Genomic DNA, 24,138 nt, shown 5'->3' with positions numbered 1-24,138 from the left:
TATCCAAAACGGATTCTTGCTATTACTAACTCTCTCCCGCGTCCACCTCCTCTTCGTCCATAATGATTGGGATTGCCAGCTGCAATTATATTCTACCATCGCTCAGATTCATTGATTTGTTATTCTATCCTCCTTTCCTCAGTTACCTTGTCATGGTGATGTTGCCTGATAATACCTCTAATATGTAGAAGAGTCTTGGGTATGAAGAATTCAATATGGTCTCCTTCAGCGCCTTCAACAGCCAGCACATCTGCTCGTTAATTCCCACATATTCCAACATGGGAGGGAACCCACAGGAACTTGACGACTCTTCCCTGGTTGATTAGTACCATTACAGCTCTCTTAATTTCAGCAACTATCGCAAGATTATCCGCCCGATTTCTATTAAGGCTTTGTAGTGCTGCTATTGAATCAGTGTATATCACTCGCCATTAGTGTTTCGTTCAAGGAATCTTAACGCATAACAATGGCAGTTAGCTCTGCTTGCGTTGAAGAGGCATAGTTCTCAATACGTTCTTTCTCTTCATTTCTGCAATGAAAGGCATAATTCTTTATTACAATGTATGCTGCACCAGCCCTGTCGTTGACAGGATTATATGACCCGTCAGTGTAGATTTGATCGAATTTATTCCCGGCTTCTTTATAAATTTCCTCAAGATACTTGTGCCTCATTTCTTGTGGTATCATGTTGGACTTTTTCGTTGACCAAATGTTACCTATGGCGGACCTTAAGTATTACCCCAGTTGACCATAGACATTATCTGCAGCTGACCAAAGATATTACCTATAACCGACTGCTAGGAATGTATATAACTATGTATTATTTTTGTGTCGTGGAAGACGCCAGACGTCAGAATAATGACAGACCGAAGGTCAGCCAGTATTCCTCCGCCGGCCAAGTAGTACAGTAGTACATACCTGTTGGATAAATAAACAGATTGTTAACGAAAAAATTAACTTCGTACCAATGATAAAGTTCTTGATTGGTTAGGCTGGCCATATTGATACTACACTTTTGTTTGTGGATAATAGTTTGTTATGTGTCTTGGTAGGGTCATGTGTCTTCATTATGTATACTGGTAATATGATGTGTCTTCATTATTTATCCTGGTAACATGATGTGTCGTTATTATGTATCCTGGCAACATGATGTGTCTTCATTATGTGTCTGCCAGGATAATGTGTCTTCATTTACTTCAAGATAAATAATGCCATGATGTGAGGATGACTTATGCACATTGATCCAAGGAGAAATAGTGGTGTTGTTTCATGATACAGCGACACACATGTGTCCGAGGCGAGGGGAGGGGGGAGGCGGAGAGAGAACCCACATGGTCTAGTCAATTAAAAGTGCAGCGTGGCGGCTCATTCTTATACATTGATTTCAGTTAATTTTGTTTCTATCTGTCAATCTATTATTAATGATACACACCAAACAAGGTGTGGTCCTTATAGGTGGCCGCAGGTAGACCACAGGTTAACTTATGGGTAAAAGCACCTGGCCAAAGTTCACAATATTCTGAAAAAAATCCTATAAAAACGTTGGCAGATTTGGTGAGGTTTATGTTTCATCATTATGTTTTAATGGGTATAGTGGGAGGGGGTCTGGGAGGCCAGGCTGCCGGCATGGTGCCGTCTTGCCTGAGCATGTTGCCTGCACGTGTTGCATGCACATGTTGCCTGCACGTGTTGCCTGAGCATGTTGCCTGCACGTGTTGCATGCACATGTTGCCTGCACGTGTTGCCTGAGCATGTTGCCTGCACATGTTGCCAGAACATGTTGCCTCCACGCGTTGCCTGAGCATGTTGCCTGCACGTGTTGCCTGAGCATGTTGCCTGAGCATGTTGGTAGAGCATGTTGGTAGAGCATGTTGCCTGAGCATGTTGGTAGAGCATGTTGCCTGAGCATGTTGGTAGAGCATGTTGCCTGAGCATGTTGGTAGAGCATGTTGCCTGAGCATGTTGCCTGCACATCTTGCCTGAGCATGTCCCAGGTACCTATTTACTGTTAGGTAAACAGGGGCATCAGGATGAAATAAACTCTGCCCATTTGTTTCCGCCATCGCCGGAGATCGATCCCCGGACCACAGGACTACGAATCCCGAGCGCTGTCCACTCAGCCGCGAGGCCATGTGTGTGTGTGTGTGTGTGTGTGTGTGTGTGTGTGTGTGTGTGTGTGTGTGTGTGTGTGTGTTTGTGTGTGTGTGTGTGTGTTCTGGCAGGTACTGGCAGCCGGGGTATATACTGGGTATATTTATATATCCACTGTAGAAGCCAACTGTGTCACACACACACATGGCCCCTTGTGTGTGTGTCCCCACACATGTGTCCTGGGATCCATGGCCCGGGGATCGAGCCCCGGCGATGGCGGAAACAAATGGGTAGAGTTTCTTTCACCCTGATGCTCCTGCTACCTAGCGGTAAATAGGTACCTGGGAGTTAGACAGCAGTTACGGAGCTGCTTCCTGTGTGTGTGTGGGGGGGTGAAATTAGTTAGTAGTTAGTAACAGTTGATTGACAGTTGAGAGGCGGGCCGAAAGAGCAGAGTTCAACCCCCTCAAGCACAATTAGCTGAATACACACACACACACACACACACAAGTCACGACTTCTGTTAGGCGAAAGCTAGAATATGCAGCGGTTGTGTGGTGCCCATATCTTAAGAAGCACATCAACAAACTGGAAAAGGTGCATTACCCACACACACACACACACACACACACACACACACACACACATGGCCTCGCGGCTGAGTGGACAGCGCTCTGGGGTCGTAATCCTAAGGGCGCGGATTCGATCCCGGACGAGGCATAAACAAATGGGCAGAATTTCTTTCACCCTGATGCCCCTGTTCACCTAGCAGCAAATAGGTACCTTGGAGTTAGACAGCTGCTACGGGCTGCTTCCTGGGGGTGGGTAATAAAAAGGGAGGCCTGGTCGAGGACCGGGCCGCGGAGACGCTAAGCCCCGAAATCACCTCAAGATAATGTCTCTCTCTCTCTCTCTCTCTCTCGGGGGGAGGGGGTGAAGTTGGTTACACACGATTAACTAATTTGGAGGAGCAGAGCTTAGGCGTCACAAGAGGATTTCAAAACAGGTCAAGTGAGAGGGAGGAGAGGAAGGGGGCCGCGCCCCCTCTCCACCACTCAAGGTGCTGGAGACACCACGGAGGGTGAGTGGCACTCCATTTCACACAAACTCAACCAACTATCAACAGCCCGCTAACAGTTACATTCTACCATCTTCAAAGTATTGACAGAACATCCAGCATACTGCTCCAGCCATCACATGAACAGAGGAAGTAGCATAAAGCCTCCTGACCCTTGCGACACCTCACTCTTGGCTATATATTCGACTACTCTAACTAAATTATATTACGGGCTATTCATGTCCGTGCCACCTCTTGGGTGGCTTAATCTTTATTGATCAATCAATCTAAATTGTATCCACTTCTACTCTGCCTTTGAAAATGTTGACAGAATCAAGGAAACGCATCTCTTAGCGTCAGGCCATATAAACTGTAAAATGAATTCTGGAGAGTTCATTTTTCAACTTCTAAATATTTGTGGCACCAACTTACCTTGGGCGCGGAACTGTCAACGTCCTTCCAGGCACTGAAGCCTCCATGAGTGATATATGGCCTCATCACCCTTGGGTACACGTTCCCTGACACCCTGGGAAGGCAGCCCTCCCGTATCTGCTGCAGCTCCAGCTCCTCCTGCTGCTCTGTGCTGCGTCTGGAGCGAGGCACATACACGCTAGGAAGAGACTGTGGCTCCTGAAGGCTCGACCTGGACGTGGCTAAGCTTGAGCAGCTATCGAAGTGACTCTTGTTGGCCAGCCGCTCAGGAAAGCCTCCGATCATCTTTAAGAACGAGTTGAGAGTGTGTCGCTTAGATATATCTGGGCCTAAGGCAGGAGTCGCGGCCGCTAAGATAATGTCATCAAAGAAAGAGAGGTTGGACACGCTGTCATAGGGGTTGATGTCCAAGTCACAAGGCAGGGACCTTCGTCTGTGATTGATGTTCGTGTCGCGTGATTGGGACTTGTATCTCGGAGTGATGTCCAGGCCGCTGGGCAGGGACTTGCGTCTCGTGCTGATGTCACAGCTGAAGGGTAGGGTCTTGTGTGTTGAGTTGATGTCCCAATCACAGGGCAGGAACTGGCGCTTCGGGTTGATGTCCGACGTGGATGTCGAGTTGATATCCAAGACGCAGGGTTGGGGCAAGGATGTCGACTTGATGGTCAGACCGCAGGGTTGGGACTGAGTTCTCGGATTGACGTCCCAGTCGCATGGTAGGGACTGGCGTCTGATGTTGATGTCCAAGCCAGAGGGCATGGACTTGAGTATCGGGTGGATGTTACAGGGCAGGGACTTGCGTCTCGGGTGGACGTTCAACTTATCACACACAGTTACGTCGCCGAAAGAAACACTGAGACGGCAGTCGTTGGCCGCCCTGGAGAGCGGCGGGTGAATTACACCCAGGCGACGTCTCTGTCTTCTTGGGACGACTGGTGCGGCATCATCAGCCCCGCTGGTCTCTGTGGGGGCACAGCCACCATCTGCCCCACTGCCCATTGTGGGCACACAGCCACCATCTGCCCCACTGCCCATTGTGGGCACACAGCCACCATCTGCCCCACTGCCCACTGTGGGCACACAGCCACCATCTGCCCCACTGCCCACTGTGGGCACACAGCTACCATCTGCCCCACTGCCCACTGTGGGCACACAGCCATCCTTGCTAGTTCTACGATACCATTCTGTGAAAGCTGAGAGATGTCCCAAGGAAGGTGTGGCAGCGCCCCATGTAGAGTCCGGGAGACTAGCGGCGTTTGAGTCCTGGAACTCTTGCGCGTGTGAGGAGTCTGTCACGTCCTTGTGGCGCTCAGCGACGGCGTCAAGGATGGGGAAGACGATGGGTGTCTCTGCCAGGGGCGACCCTGGCCGGTCCTCACCCTTTACTGCATTGTCTTCATCACACTTTTCTTTTGCCATTTCCTCAAGGCAAAGTGTGTCGCCCACAACGACCGTTTGAGACATGTGTCACGGTCACTTCCCGCGACCTGTCACTCACGGTCACTTTCCGCGATCTGTCACTCACGGTCACTTCCCGCGACCTGTCACTCACGGTCACCTCCCGCGACCTGTCACTCACGGTCACTTCCCGCGACCTGTCACTCACGAGAACCGAAAATCTAGGATATGATGTATTAGAGGCGAGGTGGGCTGTGAAATGCTGCTGGTGCCAGAGTCCAGCAGAGAGCAGCAGCAGCAGCAGCTGGCCCTCGTCCGCTCAGTGACCGTCTACGAGGCCTGAACCCTCTACACTTACCTCAGTCAGGTGTAAACTACCATATCATCGCCCCCCCCCACCTCTCACACTCCCCCCTCCAACACATCTCTGCCTCCCAATGGCCTTAATGTCAGGTCTAGGTACAACGTTGTTTATCTTGTCTCTAATAGGCCTTGCCACACCTCCAGACGATCAATTTATTAGTAAGATACTGAAGCTGGATTATAAGGACAGAGCTGAGTAAAAGAATGATCAACACACCTGAAGGTGTCTTCCATGTACAGGTTGACGTGTAGGTGGAGACGAGGCCTCCAGGGAGTGCCACAGGGGCACCTTCTGCCACCTTCATTGTTCATAGTATAAATTACTCATCTTTATAATGACGGTACAGACAGTATATAAAGAAAAGCATATTATTAAGTTAATGAAAGACTGGGAATTACAGAAAGATCTCACATGTCGTAATGTGTAATTATGTGTAGAGATTGGTCACTCTGAGAGCTCCGAGCTGGTCACCCTAGCATGTTACAGTTCTGGTCATCCTAGCTTGTTACAGTGCTGGTCACACTAGCATGTTACAGTGCTGGTCACCCTAGCATGTTACAGCGCTGGTCACCCTAGCAAGTTACAGTGCTGGTCACACTAGCATGTTACAGGGCTGATCACCCTAGCATGTTACAGTGCTGGTCACCCTAGCATGTTACAGGGCTGGTCACCCTAGCATGTTACAGAGCTGGTCACCCTAGCATGTTACAGTGCTGGTCACCCTAGGGAGCCGGTCGGCCGAGCGGACAGCACGCGGGACTTGTGATCCTGTGGACCTGGGTTCGATCCCAGGCACCGGCGAGAAACAATGGGCAGAGTTTCTTTCACCCTATGCCCCCTGTTACCTAGCAGTAAAATAGGTACCTGGGTGTTAGTCAGCTGTCACGGGCTGCTTCCTGGGGGTGGAGGCCTGGTCGAGGACCGGGCCGCGGGGACACTAAAAGCCCCGAAATAATCTCAAGATAACCTCAAGATAACCCTAGCATGTTACAGTGCTGGTCACCCTAGCATGTTACAGTGCTGGTCACACTAGCATGTTACAGGGCTGGTCACACTAGCATGTTACAGGGCTGGTCACACTAGCATGTTCCAGGGCTGGTCACACTAGCATGTTACAGTGCTGGTCACCCTAGCATGTTACAGGGCTGGTCACCCTAGCATGTTACAGAGCTGGTCACCCTAGCATGTTACAGTGCTGGTCACCCTAGCATGTTACAGTACTGGTCACACTAGCATGTTACAGGGCTGGTCACACTAGCATGTTCCAGGGCTGGTCACACTAGCATGTTACAGTGGTGGCCACACTAGCATGTTACAGGGCTGGTCACCCTAGCATGTTACAGAGCTGGTCACACTAGCATGTTACAGGGCTGGTCACACTAGCATGTTACAGGGCTGGTCACCCTAGCATGTTACAGGGCTGGTCACCCTAACATGTTACAGGGCTGATCACCCTAGCATGTTACAGGGCTGATCACCCTAACATGTTACAGGGCTGATCACCCTAGCATGTTACAGGGCTGATCACCCTAGCATGTTACAGGGCTGTTCACCCTAGCATGCTACAGGGCTGATCACCCTAGCATGTTACAGGGTTGATCACCCTAGCATGTTACAGGGCTGATCACCCTAGCATGTTACAGGGCTGATCACCCTAGCTTGTTACAGGGCTGATCACCCTAGCATGTTACAGTGCTGATTACCCTAACATGTTACAGGGCTGATCACCCTAACATGTTACATGGCTGATCACCCTAGCATGTTACAGGGCTGATCACCCTAGCATGTTACAGGGCTGATCACCCTAGCATGTTACAGGGCTGTTCACCCTAGCATGCTACAGGGCTGATCACCCTAGCATGTTACAGGGTTGATCACCCTAGCATGTTACAGGGCTGATCACCCTAGCATGTTACAGGGCTGTTCACCCTAGCATGCTACAGGGCTGATCACCCTAGCATGTTACAGGGTTGATCACCCTAGCATGTTACAGGGCTGATCACCCTAGCATGTTACAGGGCTGATCACCCTAGCATGTTACAGGGCTGATCACCCTAGCATGTTACAGTGCTGATTACCCTAACATGTTACAGGGCTGATCACCCTAACATGTTACATGGCTGATCACCCTAGAATGTTACAGGGCTGATCACCCTAGCATGTTACAGGGCTGATCACCCTAGCATGTTACAGGGCTGTTCACCCTAGCATGCTACAGGGCTGATCACCCTAGCATGTTACAGGGTTGATCACCCTAGCATGTTACAGGGCTGATCACCCTAGCATGTTACAGGGCTGATCACCCTAGCATGTTACAGGGCTGATCACCCTAGCATGTTACAGGGCTGATCACCCTAGCATGTTACAGGGCTGATCACCCTAGCATGCTACAGGGCTGATCACACTAGCATGTTACAGGGCTGATCACCCTAGCATGTTACAGGGCTGTTCACCCTAGCATGCTACAGGGCTGATCACCCTAGCATGTTACAGGGTTGATCACCCTAGCATGTTACAGGGCTGATCACCCTAGCATGTTACAGGGCTGATCACCCTAGCATGTTACAGGGCTGATCACCCTAGCATGTTACAGGGCTGATCACCCTAGCATGTTACAGGGCTGATTACCCTAGCATGCTACAGGGCTGATCACACTAGCATGTTACAGGGCTGATCACCCTAGCATGTTACAGGGCTGATCACCCTAGCATTGTAGTATATATATCCAGCAGCAGCAGGAATATTACTTACGAAGATAGATTAATAATAATGATTTTCCCCCTTGATGTCCAACATTTTAGAAAGATGACAATAGTGTAAGGAGAGTGTAAACAAGGGAGATATGAAGAACACACAAGGCTGGGGTGTAAACAAGGGAGATATGAAGAACACACAAGGCTGGGGTGTAAACAAGGGAGATATGAAGAACACACAAGGCTGGGGTGTAAACAAGGGAGATATGAAGAACACACAAGGCTGGAGGTAAACAAGGGAGATATGAAAAACACACAAGGCTGGGGGGTAAACAAGGGAGATGTGAAGAACACACAAGGCTGGAGGTAAACAAGGGAGATATGATGACCAAGATGGAGGGCAGGGAGCTTCCCTTCCCTAAGGAGCGGAAGGGAAGCTCATCACTCGAGAAGATTGACAAATAGGATTCAAATGTGACCCAAATCAGTTGTGTGTAAATTAAACTCGCAAACTAGTCGGCGTTGCAAGTTAAACTTGCGAAACACTAGTAGGCGTACTAGGCCTACAGTATTTCAATTGTATTTTGTTCAGCCAACCTGTCCTCTTAATAGAACGTTGCATTTTGACGTATACTTTCCCTAAGGGCAAAAATTGTCGTACTAGAAAACGGTAGCGGCTCGCGAAATTCACATATTATCCCGTTTTCTGTTTTGGGTCCTCTGGTAGGTCAGGATAAGGGCACTTTAGTACGACATTTTCTTGACGTTGGGAAACCCTAGAAGAACGGGCTGCAGATGTTGCTAAACCATTATTCCCCAACCGTACTCCTCCCTCTTCACCCCCCCCCCAACCATACCCCTCTCTCCCCATTCATGCCAGTCAGGATGGGGGGGGGGGGTTATATTGCCTGACTTACTGATTGGCTCACGCTCATACGATAACAGTTGAGGCAGGTGACAAGCTCTGTTGACGACACGTAGATATGTTGATACTGGTGAGAGGGAGGGGAGGAGGGTAAGGAGGGAGATGAGGAGGGGCAAGGAGGGAGGGGAGGAAGGCAGGGAAGGATGGAGAAGGGAAGGACGGAGGGAGTGCAGGAAGGGAAGTATAGCAGGGAGGGGAAGGTAAGTAAGAAAGGAAGGCCAAGGAGGGGAAGGATGGTTGGAAGGGAAGAACGACAGAGAGGAAAGATAAGCAAGATGGGAAGGAAGGCATGGAGGAAAGGTAGGTAAGATAGGAAGGAGAGAAGCTAGGGAAGGTATTACGGTATCGACACGATCCCCGGAGTTGGGGATCTATGAACCTGCACTCCAACTCCCAGGTATTAGGTGAGACACAGACAACGCCATCTGTTGGTGGTGGTGTGACGTCGGTGAAAGGCTGCTGTTTCATACCTCAGTTAGGAGGTGAGGTCGATGATGATGACCTCTGGTGGGTGGCATAACGATATCAACGCCATCTAGGTTGTGCAAGCAATTACAGTTTCAGTTCCCCGGTGTAAGGGTGTTACCCTAAGGTCACCCAATATACTGTCTGTCTAGCTAATGACGTTTATGTTCACAGAGGTGACGTGATGAGGCGATTGCACTGAAGAGGGCAGTTCACCTTGGGCAGTCCAGAACTCATGACGTGGTTCTGTGAGAGGACAAAGTGGCCGCCGTCGGTAGTAGCAGTGTGTTAACTGCTGGATTTGTGTAGTGTTGTATGGACCGACGTACCCGGGATTTGGCCAAAAAAAGTTACGAGACGACAGTAGTGTTCGTCTGCTGAGAAGTGTTGCTAGAGACGTCTTCCAGGGTGTTATCTACCCATGTACATGATTATTTGAGACCCCTGTCACTGTGTTACTGAAGCCCTCTGCCAGTGTGTTTATGGAGAGCGAATGTGGAGTATTGGAACACCGTGACAATACGGTGTGTGGACTGGCCCATGTTAAGGAAGGTGAACTCGCCGGTGATTACCATTGAGCGTGGACGACGTGTACCTGGAGGTAGTGGACTCACCAGGATTTGATAAACACTGCAGATCTATTGAGTGTCCTGGGTGAAAGCGACACAGTGTAAATATGTGTAGTTATACTTACATAGATATATTAGTAAGCAAGAAGGGAAGGAGGAAAGGTAAGTGTAACGTACGATTATGTTACGTTGTTGGGTATATTAAATAGTGCTTAGTGGGTTTTCCTATTTATTTAGTAGTCTTGGTTATAGCAGTTAATTGTTGACAGTGTCGTAGACGTTGAGACAGAACTTGGAGCAGAGCAGAGAGCTGAGTGAGGCGAGAGTCGCAGAGCTCTATGCGGGTGAGCGTAGCGGCTCGATGGGGAATGGTGAGTGTCTAAACTCGATGAGTGTGGTAGCTCGATGCGGTCGTAGTCTGCTGTCTGGTCTGTGTCGAAGCTGGAGCGTCTTATGGTTGATTAGAACTGCATACGCAGTGCTACATTCTTGAGGTTGAAGAGGTGTGGTAACTCGGAAGCATCTGTACTGAAGTTAACTGAATCACTGTGGAAATTATACTGATGGTTACTCGCTTCTCGATTGCTTATATGATTGGACTACACCTCGCCGTCCTCCAATATGTTGGACGGATGGAAGTAATGAACAAATCCACAAGGGCCGTGACGAGGGTTCGAACCTACGTTCGAGAGGATCCCAGACGCTGCCTTAATCGACTGAGCTACGACATTCATTTGATGCATCACGCTATTGTGATTTCTGTGTGGGATGGAAGTAATGTTAACTGTAATTAGGGAAAAGAGTTTGGCTTCGTAATCAGTGCTAATGAGTTTTCCCATTAAGGTAATGAGAGACTGGAGCGAGTACATTGTTTACTCGCTACATAAGCAGGACGGGAAGGAGGCAGGGAGGGAAATTGAAATTGAAATAAGTTTATTGAGGTAAAATACATACAAAGGGATGAGGTAGCTCAAGCTATTCACACCCCGTTCAGTACAAAGTTTTTCATACATACATACATATATAATATATATATAATATATAATACATATATACACATCACAAACAATAAACATATTACCGAACATTCTAAGCGATAAACATATACATTACTTCCGGCAGAGAGGGAAGGTAATCAAGAAGAGGAGGCAGAGGGGTAAGGTAAGCAAGAAGGAAAGAGGAGCAGAAATGGAAAGTAAACAGAAAATCCTTGTGTAAATATGCAAGCTAATGGAGTATTCATTTCAGTTACCCTATAAAACTATTTAATCTTCTCTAATATATTTATGCACGTTTTCTATAAGAGCGCTAGCCCTCACGGGATAACTATTTCATAAATTATACACCATGCTCTGCTGGAGAACACCCTTTCTTACATGCTATGTACATTTGTTACGTAAGAGAAAATATACAATAGCTAATATTTTTTTGAGCTACAGTTCAAGTAATATATATATATATATATATATATAATATATATATATATATATAAAGCAAGTCTACCTCAAAGCCAGACTGTAAATTGTATCTCGAGTCTTAAATGTGGTCGGTTTTCTGACTTCTTTCCAAAACATTATGATTTGAATGATATTAATATATCGCGCATTGCGCTTTATCACACTGAAATGTTGTATAGTACTGTTAAGTTAACAATGTTTCCTATAACATCAATATTTCCATTAGCAGTACCAGATACGGTGCCAGCAGAAGTGGCACTTAAAGGAGCGCCGCCCCGCTCCTTATTGTCCAAGCTTTGTTGTCCCTCTTACGGTCGTGCATATACTTGTTGACTGTCCGGACTTCCAGGACGAACGTGTCTTGCTTCCCGACCGTCCCTCGCGGTCACTTGTCCCTCGATAGTATCCTTGGTGAGTCAGATACCTTCGACTTGGCCTGCCTTGTGGGCTGTTGTTGTGGTATTGTCATCCTCGGTGATATTTAGCGCCTGTTGAATATCCTGCCACACTGGTGGTGCTGCATAGTCTCCCCGGCCTGCTGCTGTCTTTGGTAATTACTTGCTTATCGTCCGCCTTGTGACCAGACAATCCAAGAGCTCCATGAACTTCTGAACACAACCATTAAACATCAGACTACAGCACCAAGCCTCCAGACTGTGGAACACCATCGTAATGTTAGAAGATCCAATGTTAGAAAGATTACTGCAATAGGAGACGTCCCTCTCCCACAGCTGGAGGTCCAGCTGACCTGGCCACACTGTGTAGCGGTGTTGGAGGCTCTACAAGACCTGGCCACACTGTGTAGCGGTGCTGGAGAGACAAGACCTGGCCCACACTGTGTAGCGGTGCTGGAGAGACAAGACCTGGCCCACACTGTGTAGCGGTGCTGGAGGCTCTACAAGACCTGGCCCACACTGTGTAGCGGTGCTGGAGAGACTACAAGACCTGGCCACACTGTGTAGCGGTGCTGGAGAGACTACAAGACCTGGCCACACTACATCCTCCCATAAGGTTAAGTGGAGGCTCCTGCCAAGGTTACTTGCCCATTTAATTTTGCCTGCGTGTGTTTTTGCTCTGTTCTCTCTCTCGTTATTGGTAATGTTGACTCGTGTCATTTTCCTACATTTGCCTGATGACATCATGTGGCTCAGCGGGGAGCATTATTTGCAACTTTTGGTGGTGCATAAAAAACATTTCTTTTCCCAGTTGTTTATGGCGCCATTCTTTGGTTGGCTGGTGGAGGCAGGTGGGTGGAGGAACAGACAGGGAGACAGGTGGGTGGAGGAACAGACAGGGAGACAGGTGGGTAGAGGAACAGACAGGGAGACAGGTGGGTGGAGGCAGTAAACTGCATAATATAATTGGTATAATGAGAGCTCGGGTCTGTAATGGGATGGCAGCTCCAGGCGGCGTCACGTCTTCATATTGCTAGATTTGTTACTCTTTTTTCTCATATTTCTAAACACCGCCTCAAGTGGAACCGCCACCACCACTGACACAATACCATGCTTGTGGGGTCTCATATTATTGATTAAACTCTACACTGTGTTCCTCTGAATGTTTAGAGGAATATACCAACACATACGAGGTCATTCGTTCACACAATATTAACCAGGGTATATATATGCTCTTGTGTGCTCCATGGGAGAGGTGCTAGTCAACATCAAGTGTAGAGGGATATTGAACATTCAGCCACAGTGGCTCTACAGTGGTAGCCAGCACACACACACGTCCTAGCAAGGGAGGACGACTCCAGTGGTAGCCAATGGTGTGTGATGATTATTGACCCATGGATGGATTGCCTGATCAATAATAAAGATATCTGTAGTGAGAGGCAAGACTATTGCTGGGGTCGTAGTCTACACCAATATGTGTCTAATCTGGCCTACAAGACATAACTATGAACGTTAAACGAATAATTGCAAAAGGTGACCCAAGGTCAGCATCCAGGTGTGCAGGCTGGCCAACCTGTGGGTGCAGGACACATTACAGCAGCGCTGTTTATAATGACCAGTCTGGACTGCCAACAGGCTTGCCAACACCCACCACTCAGGCGATGGATCAGCCCACGGCGCCCCACAAGTGGGTCAGTTTGATTACCTCGCCACATAATGGGTTCAGTTTAGTGACAACTCTCCGCTGGTCAGGTCAACAGCGCTCATTGTTTGACTTAACTTACTGTGGTAATGTTGTTAACATCTGTCAGCAGGATGACTTTTTATACGCATCAAATCTCTCTACATAGAATATAGGCTGTGGGTTGTGGTCTGTGGGTAGGAGTGAGGGAGAATGATCGCCTGTTACTACACCATCGGCCACACACTCAGATCATACCTTAAACATTGTTATCCCCTAAGTCCAACCAGTCTCTTAATCACTACCAGATGGAACAGGTGGTGGAGCAGGTGGTGGTAATGAGGTGAAAGTGGCGACCTCTCCACCAACTATACACGCCTCAGGCCTGTATACATTAAAGTATGAAGCAATGACGGCAACTCAACGCTAACATGAGCAGTTATTGCTGAACAAGACGACAACATTCTGGAGTTAGTAAGGCAAATGGCTCACAGTGATGATGGAGGCAGATAATGTTATAACACAAGGGGCTGTGGCCAGCCCCACCTCGCCTAACACAAGACAAGACACTGTCCTGGCCACAAGCCAGTGCCCAGGACAGTGACCAAGACAGTGACCAGGGCAGTAATGTTTCCAGTGAGACAAGGGGCAATTTGCGTCTTTGCGTTGACAAAAAGTACAAAAAAGCAACATATATGAATCGAGCTTAACATGTATTTATACTAAAGTTATACATACATGACCACAGAAGATTTACAAGTGAGCAGTTTATACCATAAATCGCGTCCAGGAATCAGGCCACAAATGTGTAGTGTGTGTGTGATCATACTCGGGTTATACTCCCCCCCTTGGTGGCCAGACTCACAAGGCAGTATATCCTGGTGGAGACGCCCGCCTTGCCCCTCCCAGTATACTGCCATGTTCTGGACTTTGTGAAGATGTTCATCAAGAACATGGACATTAAGGAACATCCCTCAGCCCAGTGTGACGTAGTTTTTCACCAGTCTCAAGCAGTTCCAAGTAGTTTTCGGTGTTGTGATTGGCCACGCCACCGCAACTAGACTATTACATCCAGCTTTCTCTTAGATTCTTGGGGAATACCTTGCGCTTCGGGATCGTCTTCATCAGTAGTCACAAAAACAAAGTTTGTGGGGGATAATGGTCATTTTAAGACTTTTGGAGGGATTAGCAATACGAACAAAATTCCTACTAGTATTTCCTATCTAGTGATAATTGCCGGGTAAGAATACGAATGGTAATAAGTAATTACCAAAGGCAGCAGCAGGCCGGAGAGACTATGAAGCACCATCAGTGTCGCAGGATATAAGAGGCGCCAAATATCACCGAGGATGACAATACCAGAATAAGAACATACACGAGAAGGCATGTTAAAGGTATATTAATGCTAGTAGTATTAGTACAATGCTACACTTACAACCCAGCAACTAAAATGATTATTTTTTTCATTTGATACAGCGTTATTTTATACCCGGTAATTTGTGCTACAACCCTGTTTCCTAACCAGTATTTACCCAGGTCTTTCCTCAATCTAAACTTGCCGAATTTATATCCATTGTTTCGCGTTGTATTTTGTGTTTATATATTTAGTAAGTAAATATTTAGTAAATATTTTTATCCATTTGTGTAATATACTTTGTTAAACCCTTTTATCCATTTGTATACTTTGTTATACCAATTATCTTTTGGTATACTTTAGTACACAGTTTTAAATGTAATGTATTGGTTTTGTCCAGAGTGGAGGAGGTATACAGTGGTCATCTTACGGCTTCACGTCTTCTCATATACATTACCATATACACATACATACACACACACATGCACCGCATATAAATGTATATATTTCCAGTTCCATACCTAAACATTCATATCTACATAAATACATAACAATTCATATGGTTATATTTGCATACATACATATTCATGTACACATGCCAGCACATAGCACACAAGGTGTGACACACGCGGGTGTACAACCACGGCAACAGTGACATATTTAGTGAGCTACGAAGCTTGCCAACAGTACTAACACTTCTCAGCTTACACGATTGGAAAATGTATATTGAAGAGGAGAGTAGATGCACGCCAAGCTTTGTGTGTGTGTGTGTGTGTGTGTGTGTGTGTGTGTGTGTGTGTGTGTGTGTGTGTGTGTGTGTGTGTGTGTGTGTGTGTGTGTGTGTGAGTACTCGCCTAGTTGTGCTTGCGGGGGGTTGAGCTTTGGCTCTTTGGTCCCGCCTCTCAACTGTCAATCAACTGATGTACAGATTCCTGAGCCTACTGGGCTCTATCATATCTACATTTTAAACTGTGTATGGAGTCAGCCTCCACCACATCACTGCCTAATGCATTCCACCTGTTAACTACTCTGACACTGAATAAGTTCTTTCTAACGTCCCTGTTGCTAATTTGGGTACTAAGTCTCCTCCTGTGTCCCCTTGTTCGCGTACCACCCGTGTTAAATAGTTTATCTACCCCTGTCAATTTTTCTGAGAATTTTGTAGGTAGTAATCATGTTTCCCCTAACTCGTCTGTCTTCCAGTGTCTTGAGGTTCAGTTCGAGCAATCTTTCCTCGTAGCTCATTCCTCTCAGCTCGGGGACAAGCCTGGTTGCTAGTCCCAGAGCACCAACAAAGCTTTCTGACAGTCCAACAAAATGCAGTCTGCCCACCCTTCTCGTTCTTGTTTAAGGCTTTTTGCTTGATCATAGAACTGTATTAAACCTGTGAGACACGACTTGTCTTCCCTGAACCCTTGTTTGTGATGTGTTGCACAGTCCTCTCCAGATGTGTTGCCAGGGAGAGTACCTGCAGCACGTGATGGTACACAGGTGCAGCAACACTACAACACTTACTGCATGATGATACACAGACACAGCCACAACACAACACTTACTGCATGATGGTACACAGGTGCATCAAGAACTTGGTGGAAGACGGTACCATTGTGAGACATAACTAAGACGTGCTCACAGTAAGGGAGCAGCAGCAGGTGTGCTCACAGTAAGGGAGCAGCAGCAGGTGTGCTCACAGTAAGGGAGCAGCAGCAGGTGTGCTCACAGTAAGGGAGCAGCAGCAGGTGTGCTCACAGTAAGGGAGCAGCAGCAGGTGTGCTCACAGTAAGGGAGCAGCAGCAGCAGGTGTGGTCACAGTAAGGGAGCAGCAGCAGCAGCAGGTGTGGTCCAACACACAGCCATCCTCCAGGACACAATGTCCTGCCGGCGTCCACAACTCTACACACAAGATCTATCACGCTTGACTCTGAATCTTATATAAAATCGTCATTTTCTAGATTGTGGTGTTGTTTTCCATCAACACTTGAGAGTATTGAGAGGAGTGAGAGGGAAGAGGGTAATGAGACATAACTTCCAGTAGGAGAGATGAGCACAGGGGAGCCGTGTTGACCACCAACTGAGCACCTCACACGCCCCAGCCTCTCTACCTCTCTCCAACTGTCTCAATATCTTACTACACTCACCAATCACCTTCAATATCTGAGTAAATGTCCACCATTCCACTACTCTCTCTTCACTCTACTCTCTCCCTCATTCTATTCTCTCCCTCACACTACTCTCACCCCTGTGTGTGTGAGTGTATTCACCTAGTTGTGCTTGCGGGGTTTGAGCTCTGCTCTTTCGGCCCGCCTCTCAACTGTCAATCAACTGTTTCTACTACTACTACTACTACTTTTTTCCCCACACCACATACACCCCAGGAAGCAGCTCGTGACAGCTGACTAACTCCCAGGTACCTATTTACTGCTAGGTAACAGGGGCATAGGGTGAAAGAAACTGTCTATCGTTTCTAGCCGGCGCCCGGGATCGAACCCGGGACCACAGGATCACGTGCCCAGCGTGCTGTCCGCTCGGCCGGCCTTCTCCCCAGTGTGTGTGTGTGTGTGTGTGTGTGTGTGTGTGTGTGTGTGTGTGTGTGTGTGTGTGTGTGTGTGTGTGTGTGTGTGTGTGTTATAGAGAGAAATATATGTAGCAGATATAATACAGGAAAAACTGATTGGTTAGAAAGGCGGGGTCCAAGAGCTAATAGCTCGATTCTGCGGGCGCAAATAGTACATACAAATAGTATATATTCACACACACGACCACCCACCAAAACTGTTCCGTGGTCATAACAGGAGGAAGATGACTGGGAATGATCAGGTTATCACACATGACAAAAGTGAGGGAGGACACACGGAAAATGATAAGGAGGTGTGTGAGGAACTTAACAAAAGCTTTCAGGAAGTTAGGCTGGAGCCTGATTTGTCACCAGAGCTTAGAGCCCAAACTGAACGGGCAATTTCTCAGGAAAGCCTCACTGAAGTAACAATGTCACCAGGAGAAGCCAAGAAGTAACTGCAGGAACTGGATGTGACACAAGCCGTGGGACCAGACAAAGTATCCCCTGCGATACTAAAAGAGGCAGCTGAAGCATTGTGCAGTTCACTTGCCATAATATTTAATTCTTCCCTAGACACGGGAGAACTTCCTCACTGCTGGATAATGACTAACGAGGCGCCAGGCCATAAGAAAGGTGGAAGACAGAAACCGTTAAACTTCAGACCCGCATAACTAACAACTAGTATCTCTTATATAGAGATACTTGCTAGAGAAACTGACCAGAAATATTTATCAAGAACAGTTAGACCAGATAAACTTAGTCTCAAGACACCACCACGGATTTAGTAAAGACAAATTTTGACAAACTTGCCGAGTTTTATAACAAGATGACAAAAATCAAGCAAGGGAGAGGGACAGGCAGACTGCATATTCCTCGACTATCAGAAAGCCTTTGATACAGTCCCTCACGGTAAGACTTTTACTCAAACTAGAGAAGCTCTTTGTAAGTCGAGGGTCGTACACATATAGCCCGTGTGTCTGGGTCTGTTAACATCCAGGCTATGTACTCACACAGCCTTGTACTCCAGGCTCGAACGCACATAGTCCAGTTTACTAGGCCCCACAGCCAGCCTTGGGAACATGTATAGATACGCAGAGCGTGCCGCCCGTTCTCGCCGGCGTTCCCAACGTCAAGAAACTGTCGTACTAAAGTACCCTTATCCTAACCAGAGGACCCAAAGCAGAAAACGGAATAGTACGTCAATTTCGTGAGCCGCTTCCATTTTCTAGTACGACAGTTTTTTGTTTTTTTTTTGCCTGAGGTAGAGTGTACGTCAAAATGCGACGTTCTATTAGGAGGACGTGTTAGGGTGAGTGAGGTCGGGTTGGGGGAGGGGGGGGAGGCATATTTGTGGAGGCGCAGGAGGCCGCCACCACAACAATGGTATATTTGGCTCCCGCCGCCGCCACTATCTGCAACTGCGCTCACTTATTGTACTGGTTAATATACATATTAACTAGGTGCAATGTGGTGGTGTGGGTACATACCTGACCGGTCACATGGTTGTGGCAGAGCCGCTGCCGCACACACTCAACGTTTCCCGCCGCGTCTTAAAGCTAAATAGTAATTTGAGGTTAGATAATTGTGGCATATAACAATAGTAATATGTTAACGGGCTCATAACGTGGACTTGTATAACAGTTGTATTTCTGGAGTAAAGTACCAGCTGAGTTAGCACCACAACAGGGACACTATATGACAAAGAGTGCTGGGAAGATGGGACACCACGAGCGTAGCTCTCATCCTGTAACTACACTTAGGTAATTACTACGGTGAGGAAATTAGGCACTTCAGTGTTCTTCCTTTGAATAAAGTATACGATGATGAGTTGTCTCCCTCGACCAGCCCGTCTTAATACACCGTCACAATTTGACATACACTTTACCTTACGCCAAGACTGTCCTAATAGAAACTGGAAGGTGCTCGCGAAATTGACATATACTGTCCCGATTTCCGTTTTGGGTCCTCTGGCACGTCAGGATAAGGGCACTTTAGCCCCCGGGTGCCTGGTGCAGCAGGGCTCCAGCAGGCACGTCACGTCTCTCACAGGGAGGCTCGCCCCTAGACACATGTCCCCGCACTGTCTCTCACTGAGTCACTGGTGTGTGTGTGTGTGTGTGTGTACTTGTACTCACCTAATTGTGCTTCCGGGGGTTGAGCTTTGGCTCTTTGGTCCCGCCTCTCAACCGTCAATCAACTAATGTACAGGTTCCTGAGCCTACTGGGCTCTATCATATTTACATTTGAAACTGTGTATGGAGTCAGCCTCCACCACATCACTTCCTAATGCATTCCATTTGTCAACTACTCTGACACTGAAAAAATTCTTTCTAACATCTCTATGGCTCATTTGGGCACTCAATTTCCACCTGTGTCCCCTAGTGCGCGTGCCCCTTGTAATAAATAGCCTGTCTTTATCTACCCTATCAATTCCTCTGAGAATCTTGTATGTGGTGATCATGGTCACTGTACAAGCCGTCAGCTGCTGTCAGGCCAGCAGGGTGTAGTCACGTGGCAGTGTGTGTACACTGTTGCCTGGCCGCCCACATGCCAGGTGAGGGCCACACCCACCTCGCATGATGCCACATGTGTGTGTGTGTGGACATGTGGCAACCCACCGTCACATGTGTACCTTACACACACGTGGTCATGCACAGTAGTGCTGAGACGAGTGCCGTACTCCTGTCACCGCCACTCATGTGCCACCTGCCACACCACCTGCCACACACCTGTACAGCTGCGTGTGTGTGTGTGTGACGAGGGCTGGCTATAGTAAGTACAGAAATCTATCATTGTTGTTACTGTCTCTAGTTATCGGTGATATGTCAATTACTATTGCCTATCCAACACCTGCAGCAGGTGATGGATGGGCAATATCCATCACCTTACCTATCCAACACCCGGAACAGCTCCTTATGTGATGGAACGGAGCTCCATCACATAATGGACATAACTGGCCGGCCTCTGTGTTTAACGCAGTGTCTGGGATGCTCCCGGACGCAGGTTCGAATCCTCGTCACGGCCCTTGTGGATTTGTAAACTTATGTTGTTACTGTTGTGTTGTGTGGGTGAAACACTCCGTAGACACTGTCATTGACAGCAGAGTCATCATCGCCTATAATGGCCTCGTGTGCCTTCAACACCTGTACGAGCCAATTAAGTCGTACAATTAATAGTGATGAAGATGTGAAACATTGCTTTAGATTGCTTCATTTGCAGTGTAGAGTTTCTTGCAACCAAGGTGGACCTCGAGCTGGCCCAAGGGGGGCGACCACCCTCAGGGGAGGGAGTCCCACTCCACTACTGTGCCCAGGTCTCGTGCCCTGTGCTCTCCTAGCTCCTGGATCTTGATAGCTTTAGGTGAGCCATCTGCCATATGCAAATTGTTGACAATGGTTGCAAATGCAGTCAAGAGAAGGTAATATTCCATGAAGCTCACCTCTTGAATAAGTCATTCACATCAATGAATGACTTACTCAATGGTGAGTTGAGTAAGTGGTCATTGGGCACCATTCCTTCCCCCCGTCCCATCCCAAATCCTTATTCTGATCCCCTCCAAGTGCTATATAGTGAATTACTATATATATATCAATGGTGCCAAGACGGAGTCAAACTTGCCCCAAATCACCAGCTCAACACCTCTTTGTAACTCTCTGTAACTGTCCCTCAGTTCCTTACCCAGTTGAGTGTGTACCAAGGTAACCCAAGTCTCCGTCTTGTACACCAGCCTTTCTTGAAGAACGGCATCACAATCTTTGTCTTAACAATCAGTGAAGATGTAGTGTGTCCAGCCTAACTTTTCCTGTCATACTCTGATGGCTGTGTCCCCATGTTGGTCAGGCATGACCTCTCTACTCTAAATACATATTGTCTTTACATCACAAAGTTGCTCCTGAACCACACCAGGTGTGACAAGGTGAACACAAGGCAGGTGTGACAAGGTGAACACAAGGCAGGTGTGACAAGGTGAACACAAGGCAGGTGTGACAAGGTGAACACAAGGCAGGTGTGACAAGCAGTGTAAGCAGTAGTAGAGGGTGTGTGAGGCTAGAACCTAAGGAGAGGGAGGGAGAGAGCCGCCCTGGGCCAGCAGCAGCAGCAGGTCACCTCCGAGTGTAATACACTCCATCCTGACGGCTGTGTCGTCCACCAGAGCTGCCCCCAACGGACGGACGTAGGTTCGAATCCTCGTCACGGCCCTTGTGGATTTGTTCATTTGATGCATCACGCTATTGTGATTTCTGTGTGTAGTGTAGAGACAGTAGTCATAACATCTATCTCTCTCTCTCTCTTGTAATGTTATATCTGAAGGCCCAGATCCTTCTTACACTGCTTTGAGACAATAGATTTTTTTTTTTACTCAAACGCGAGTCATATTTTCGTCATCAGCGACGGTCATTTGTTTTACTCTGCCAAAATAGAATTCACTTCAGTAAAGGCGACATTCATTTATTATGATCTGCGACGCAAGCCATTTGGCCCTGTTTAAGATCGACTCCATTGTGTACAAGTCCGTCAGGCGGCGACACTCCTGTTCGTCAACATTGTGGGGCTGAAGGCTAACGTGTAAGGCGAGGGTTTATACCCTCTTATTACGTCAAAACAACCAATTTAACTTGTTAGAAATCTTGTCGAAAAGAAATCTTGTGGTGGAGGCATGCGGTAATAAAGGGTTTTATTACCGTGTAGCAACACATTTTGACGTTAACAGAGAGCACAGAGCACAGGAGCATTGACCCGCGGTGTTCCCAAGGGTTGTGTCCTAGCAGCTTTGTTATCCATAATACACATAGACCAAGTTGATACAAGTGTTTAGACTATTGTAAGAACATAAGGCCACCCACACACCTCTCACTACACTAACACCCAAGCCAGCCAACTACACAAGGACCTTAATAATCTTCAGGCATGGACGTAAAGGTGAAAGTGCTGTTAGGTGTAGACAAGTCTTACGTAAACCTGCCAAGTTGGGTCAAAGAAAGTGTTATTATTTATCATATTAAGAATATTAATATGTATGTGTGTGTACTCGCCTATTTGTGCCTGGAGGATCGAGCTCTAGCTCTTGAACCCAGCTTTTCCAGCCGTTGGTTGTCTAATGTAATGACTCCTGGCCTGTTTGTCTATCATACCTGGTTTTAAAGTTATGGATGGAGTTAGCGTCTACCCGCTGCTCCTTTAGGTCAGTCCATTTACTCACTTCTCTCACGGTAAAATACAACTTTTTAACATTCCTACGACACATCTGAGTCTCAAGCTTCCATCCGTGTCCCCTTGTTCTATTGGCATTCATTGTACACATTTCCTCTATTTCCATCTTGTCAATCCCTCTAAGTATTTTACACGTCTCTATCATGTCCCCCTTCTCTCTCCTCCTTTCTAATGTAGTCAGGTTTAGTTCCTTCAGTCTGTCTTCGTACCTCATTCCTCGCATCTCTGGGACGAGTCTTGTTGCAAACTTATTCACCTTTTCGTGGTTCCTTCTGTGTTTTTTAAGATCGGGGCTCCACGATGGGGCGACATACTCTGAGACTGGCCTCACATATGCGGTATACAGTGATCTAAACGGCTCCTTATTCAAGTTTCTGAAGGATGTTCTGAGTTTTGCCAGAATAGAGTATGCGGCTCACGTTATTCTGTTTATATGAGCCTCTGGAGATAGGTTTGGTGTTATGTTCACTCCCAGGTCTTTTTCTCTAGGTGTTATAGGAAGGTAGTTTCCCTTCATTGTGTACTGGGAGGTTCGTCAGGCATGATTTCCCAGCTCTAAAACAGTGTTGTTGTTTACTTACAAACCCAATTATTTACAGGTGTGCAACTAGTCTTAACCTTATAATTCTCTCAAGTACTTTGCAAGAGATGCTTGTGAGTGACACTGGTCTGTAGTTAAGTGCTTCTTCTCCTTTCTTGTAGATTGGCATCACATCTGCCTTCTTCCAGCAACTCAGCAATTCTCGCTGTGTAAGTTACATTAAAGATTAGTGCTAGAGGTATGCTGAGGGTCTGTGCTGTTTCTTTTAACACCCCGGGTGATACTCTATCTGGCCCAGTAGCTTTAGTTACAGTGATGCTAGCCGGAGGACGTATCCTTCCCGGCCAGGATACGAACCGAGGACAAAGCGCTTGTTAAACGCCAGGCGAGCGTCTTCACGACTATACCACGGTGACTGCCACTGGTGATCATAGTGCTATCATATCAACATTTGAAACTGTGTATGGAGTCAGCCTCCACCACATCACTGCCTAATGCATTCCATCTGTTAACTACTCTGACACTGAAAAAGTTCTTTCTAACGACCCTGTGGCTCATGTGGGTACTCAGTTTCCACCTGTGTCCCCTTGTTCGCAACCCGTCCTCTTACAGATTACGTCGCTTTTCGCTCGTGTGCGCTACGGCCAAATTACGTCGTAATTTGAAAATGAAAAATAAATTAAAATATTTTTTTTTTCCAAAACAGCAAGTTAAAGGTCCTCTTGAAGGTCTGAGGACCTGCTCCTCTGAAACCTCACCCCTCACAGTGACTCGCTACCATACCAGCACCATAACCCCAGGTCAGTAATACCAGCACCATAACCCCAGGTCAGTAATACCAGCACTATAACCCCAGGTCAGTAATACCAGCACCATAACCCCAGGTCAGTAATACCAGCACCATAACCCCAGGTCAGTAATACCAGCACCATAACCCCAGGTCAGTAA

At 47.3% G+C, this 24,138-nt stretch overlaps 1 protein-coding gene and 1 long non-coding RNA gene across 5 annotated transcripts in view; one reads left to right on the top strand and one right to left on the bottom strand.

Moving 5' to 3' along the window:
- Nucleotides 1-24,138, top strand: part of LOC123753917 (uncharacterized) — a 55,089-nt gene that overhangs the window by 3,000 nt on the left and 27,951 nt on the right. The window lies entirely within an intron of this gene.
- The window catches only part of LOC123753916 (chloride channel protein 2), a 124,130-nt gene that overhangs the window by 93,979 nt on the left and 6,013 nt on the right, over nt 1-24,138 (bottom strand). The window contains exon 1 of one of the 4 annotated variants that reach the window (XM_069306189.1): nt 16,438-17,150. The exons of the other annotated variants lie outside the window; for them this stretch is intronic. Within the exon in view, the coding sequence (XP_069162290.1) occupies nt 16,438-16,497 (60 nt within the window). The 5' untranslated portion in view covers nt 16,498-17,150. Of the gene's footprint in view, nt 1-16,437; nt 17,151-24,138 lie in introns of those variants that run through there. 4 annotated transcript variants of the gene reach the window in all.

The sequence above is a fragment of the Procambarus clarkii genome, chromosome 6, assembly GCF_040958095.1.
Source record: "Procambarus clarkii isolate CNS0578487 chromosome 6, FALCON_Pclarkii_2.0, whole genome shotgun sequence".
Lineage (NCBI taxonomy): Eukaryota > Metazoa > Arthropoda > Malacostraca > Decapoda > Cambaridae > Procambarus > Procambarus clarkii.
The sequence above is the reverse complement of the archived record's forward strand: the minus strand, read 5'-3'. Positions and strand labels throughout refer to the sequence as shown.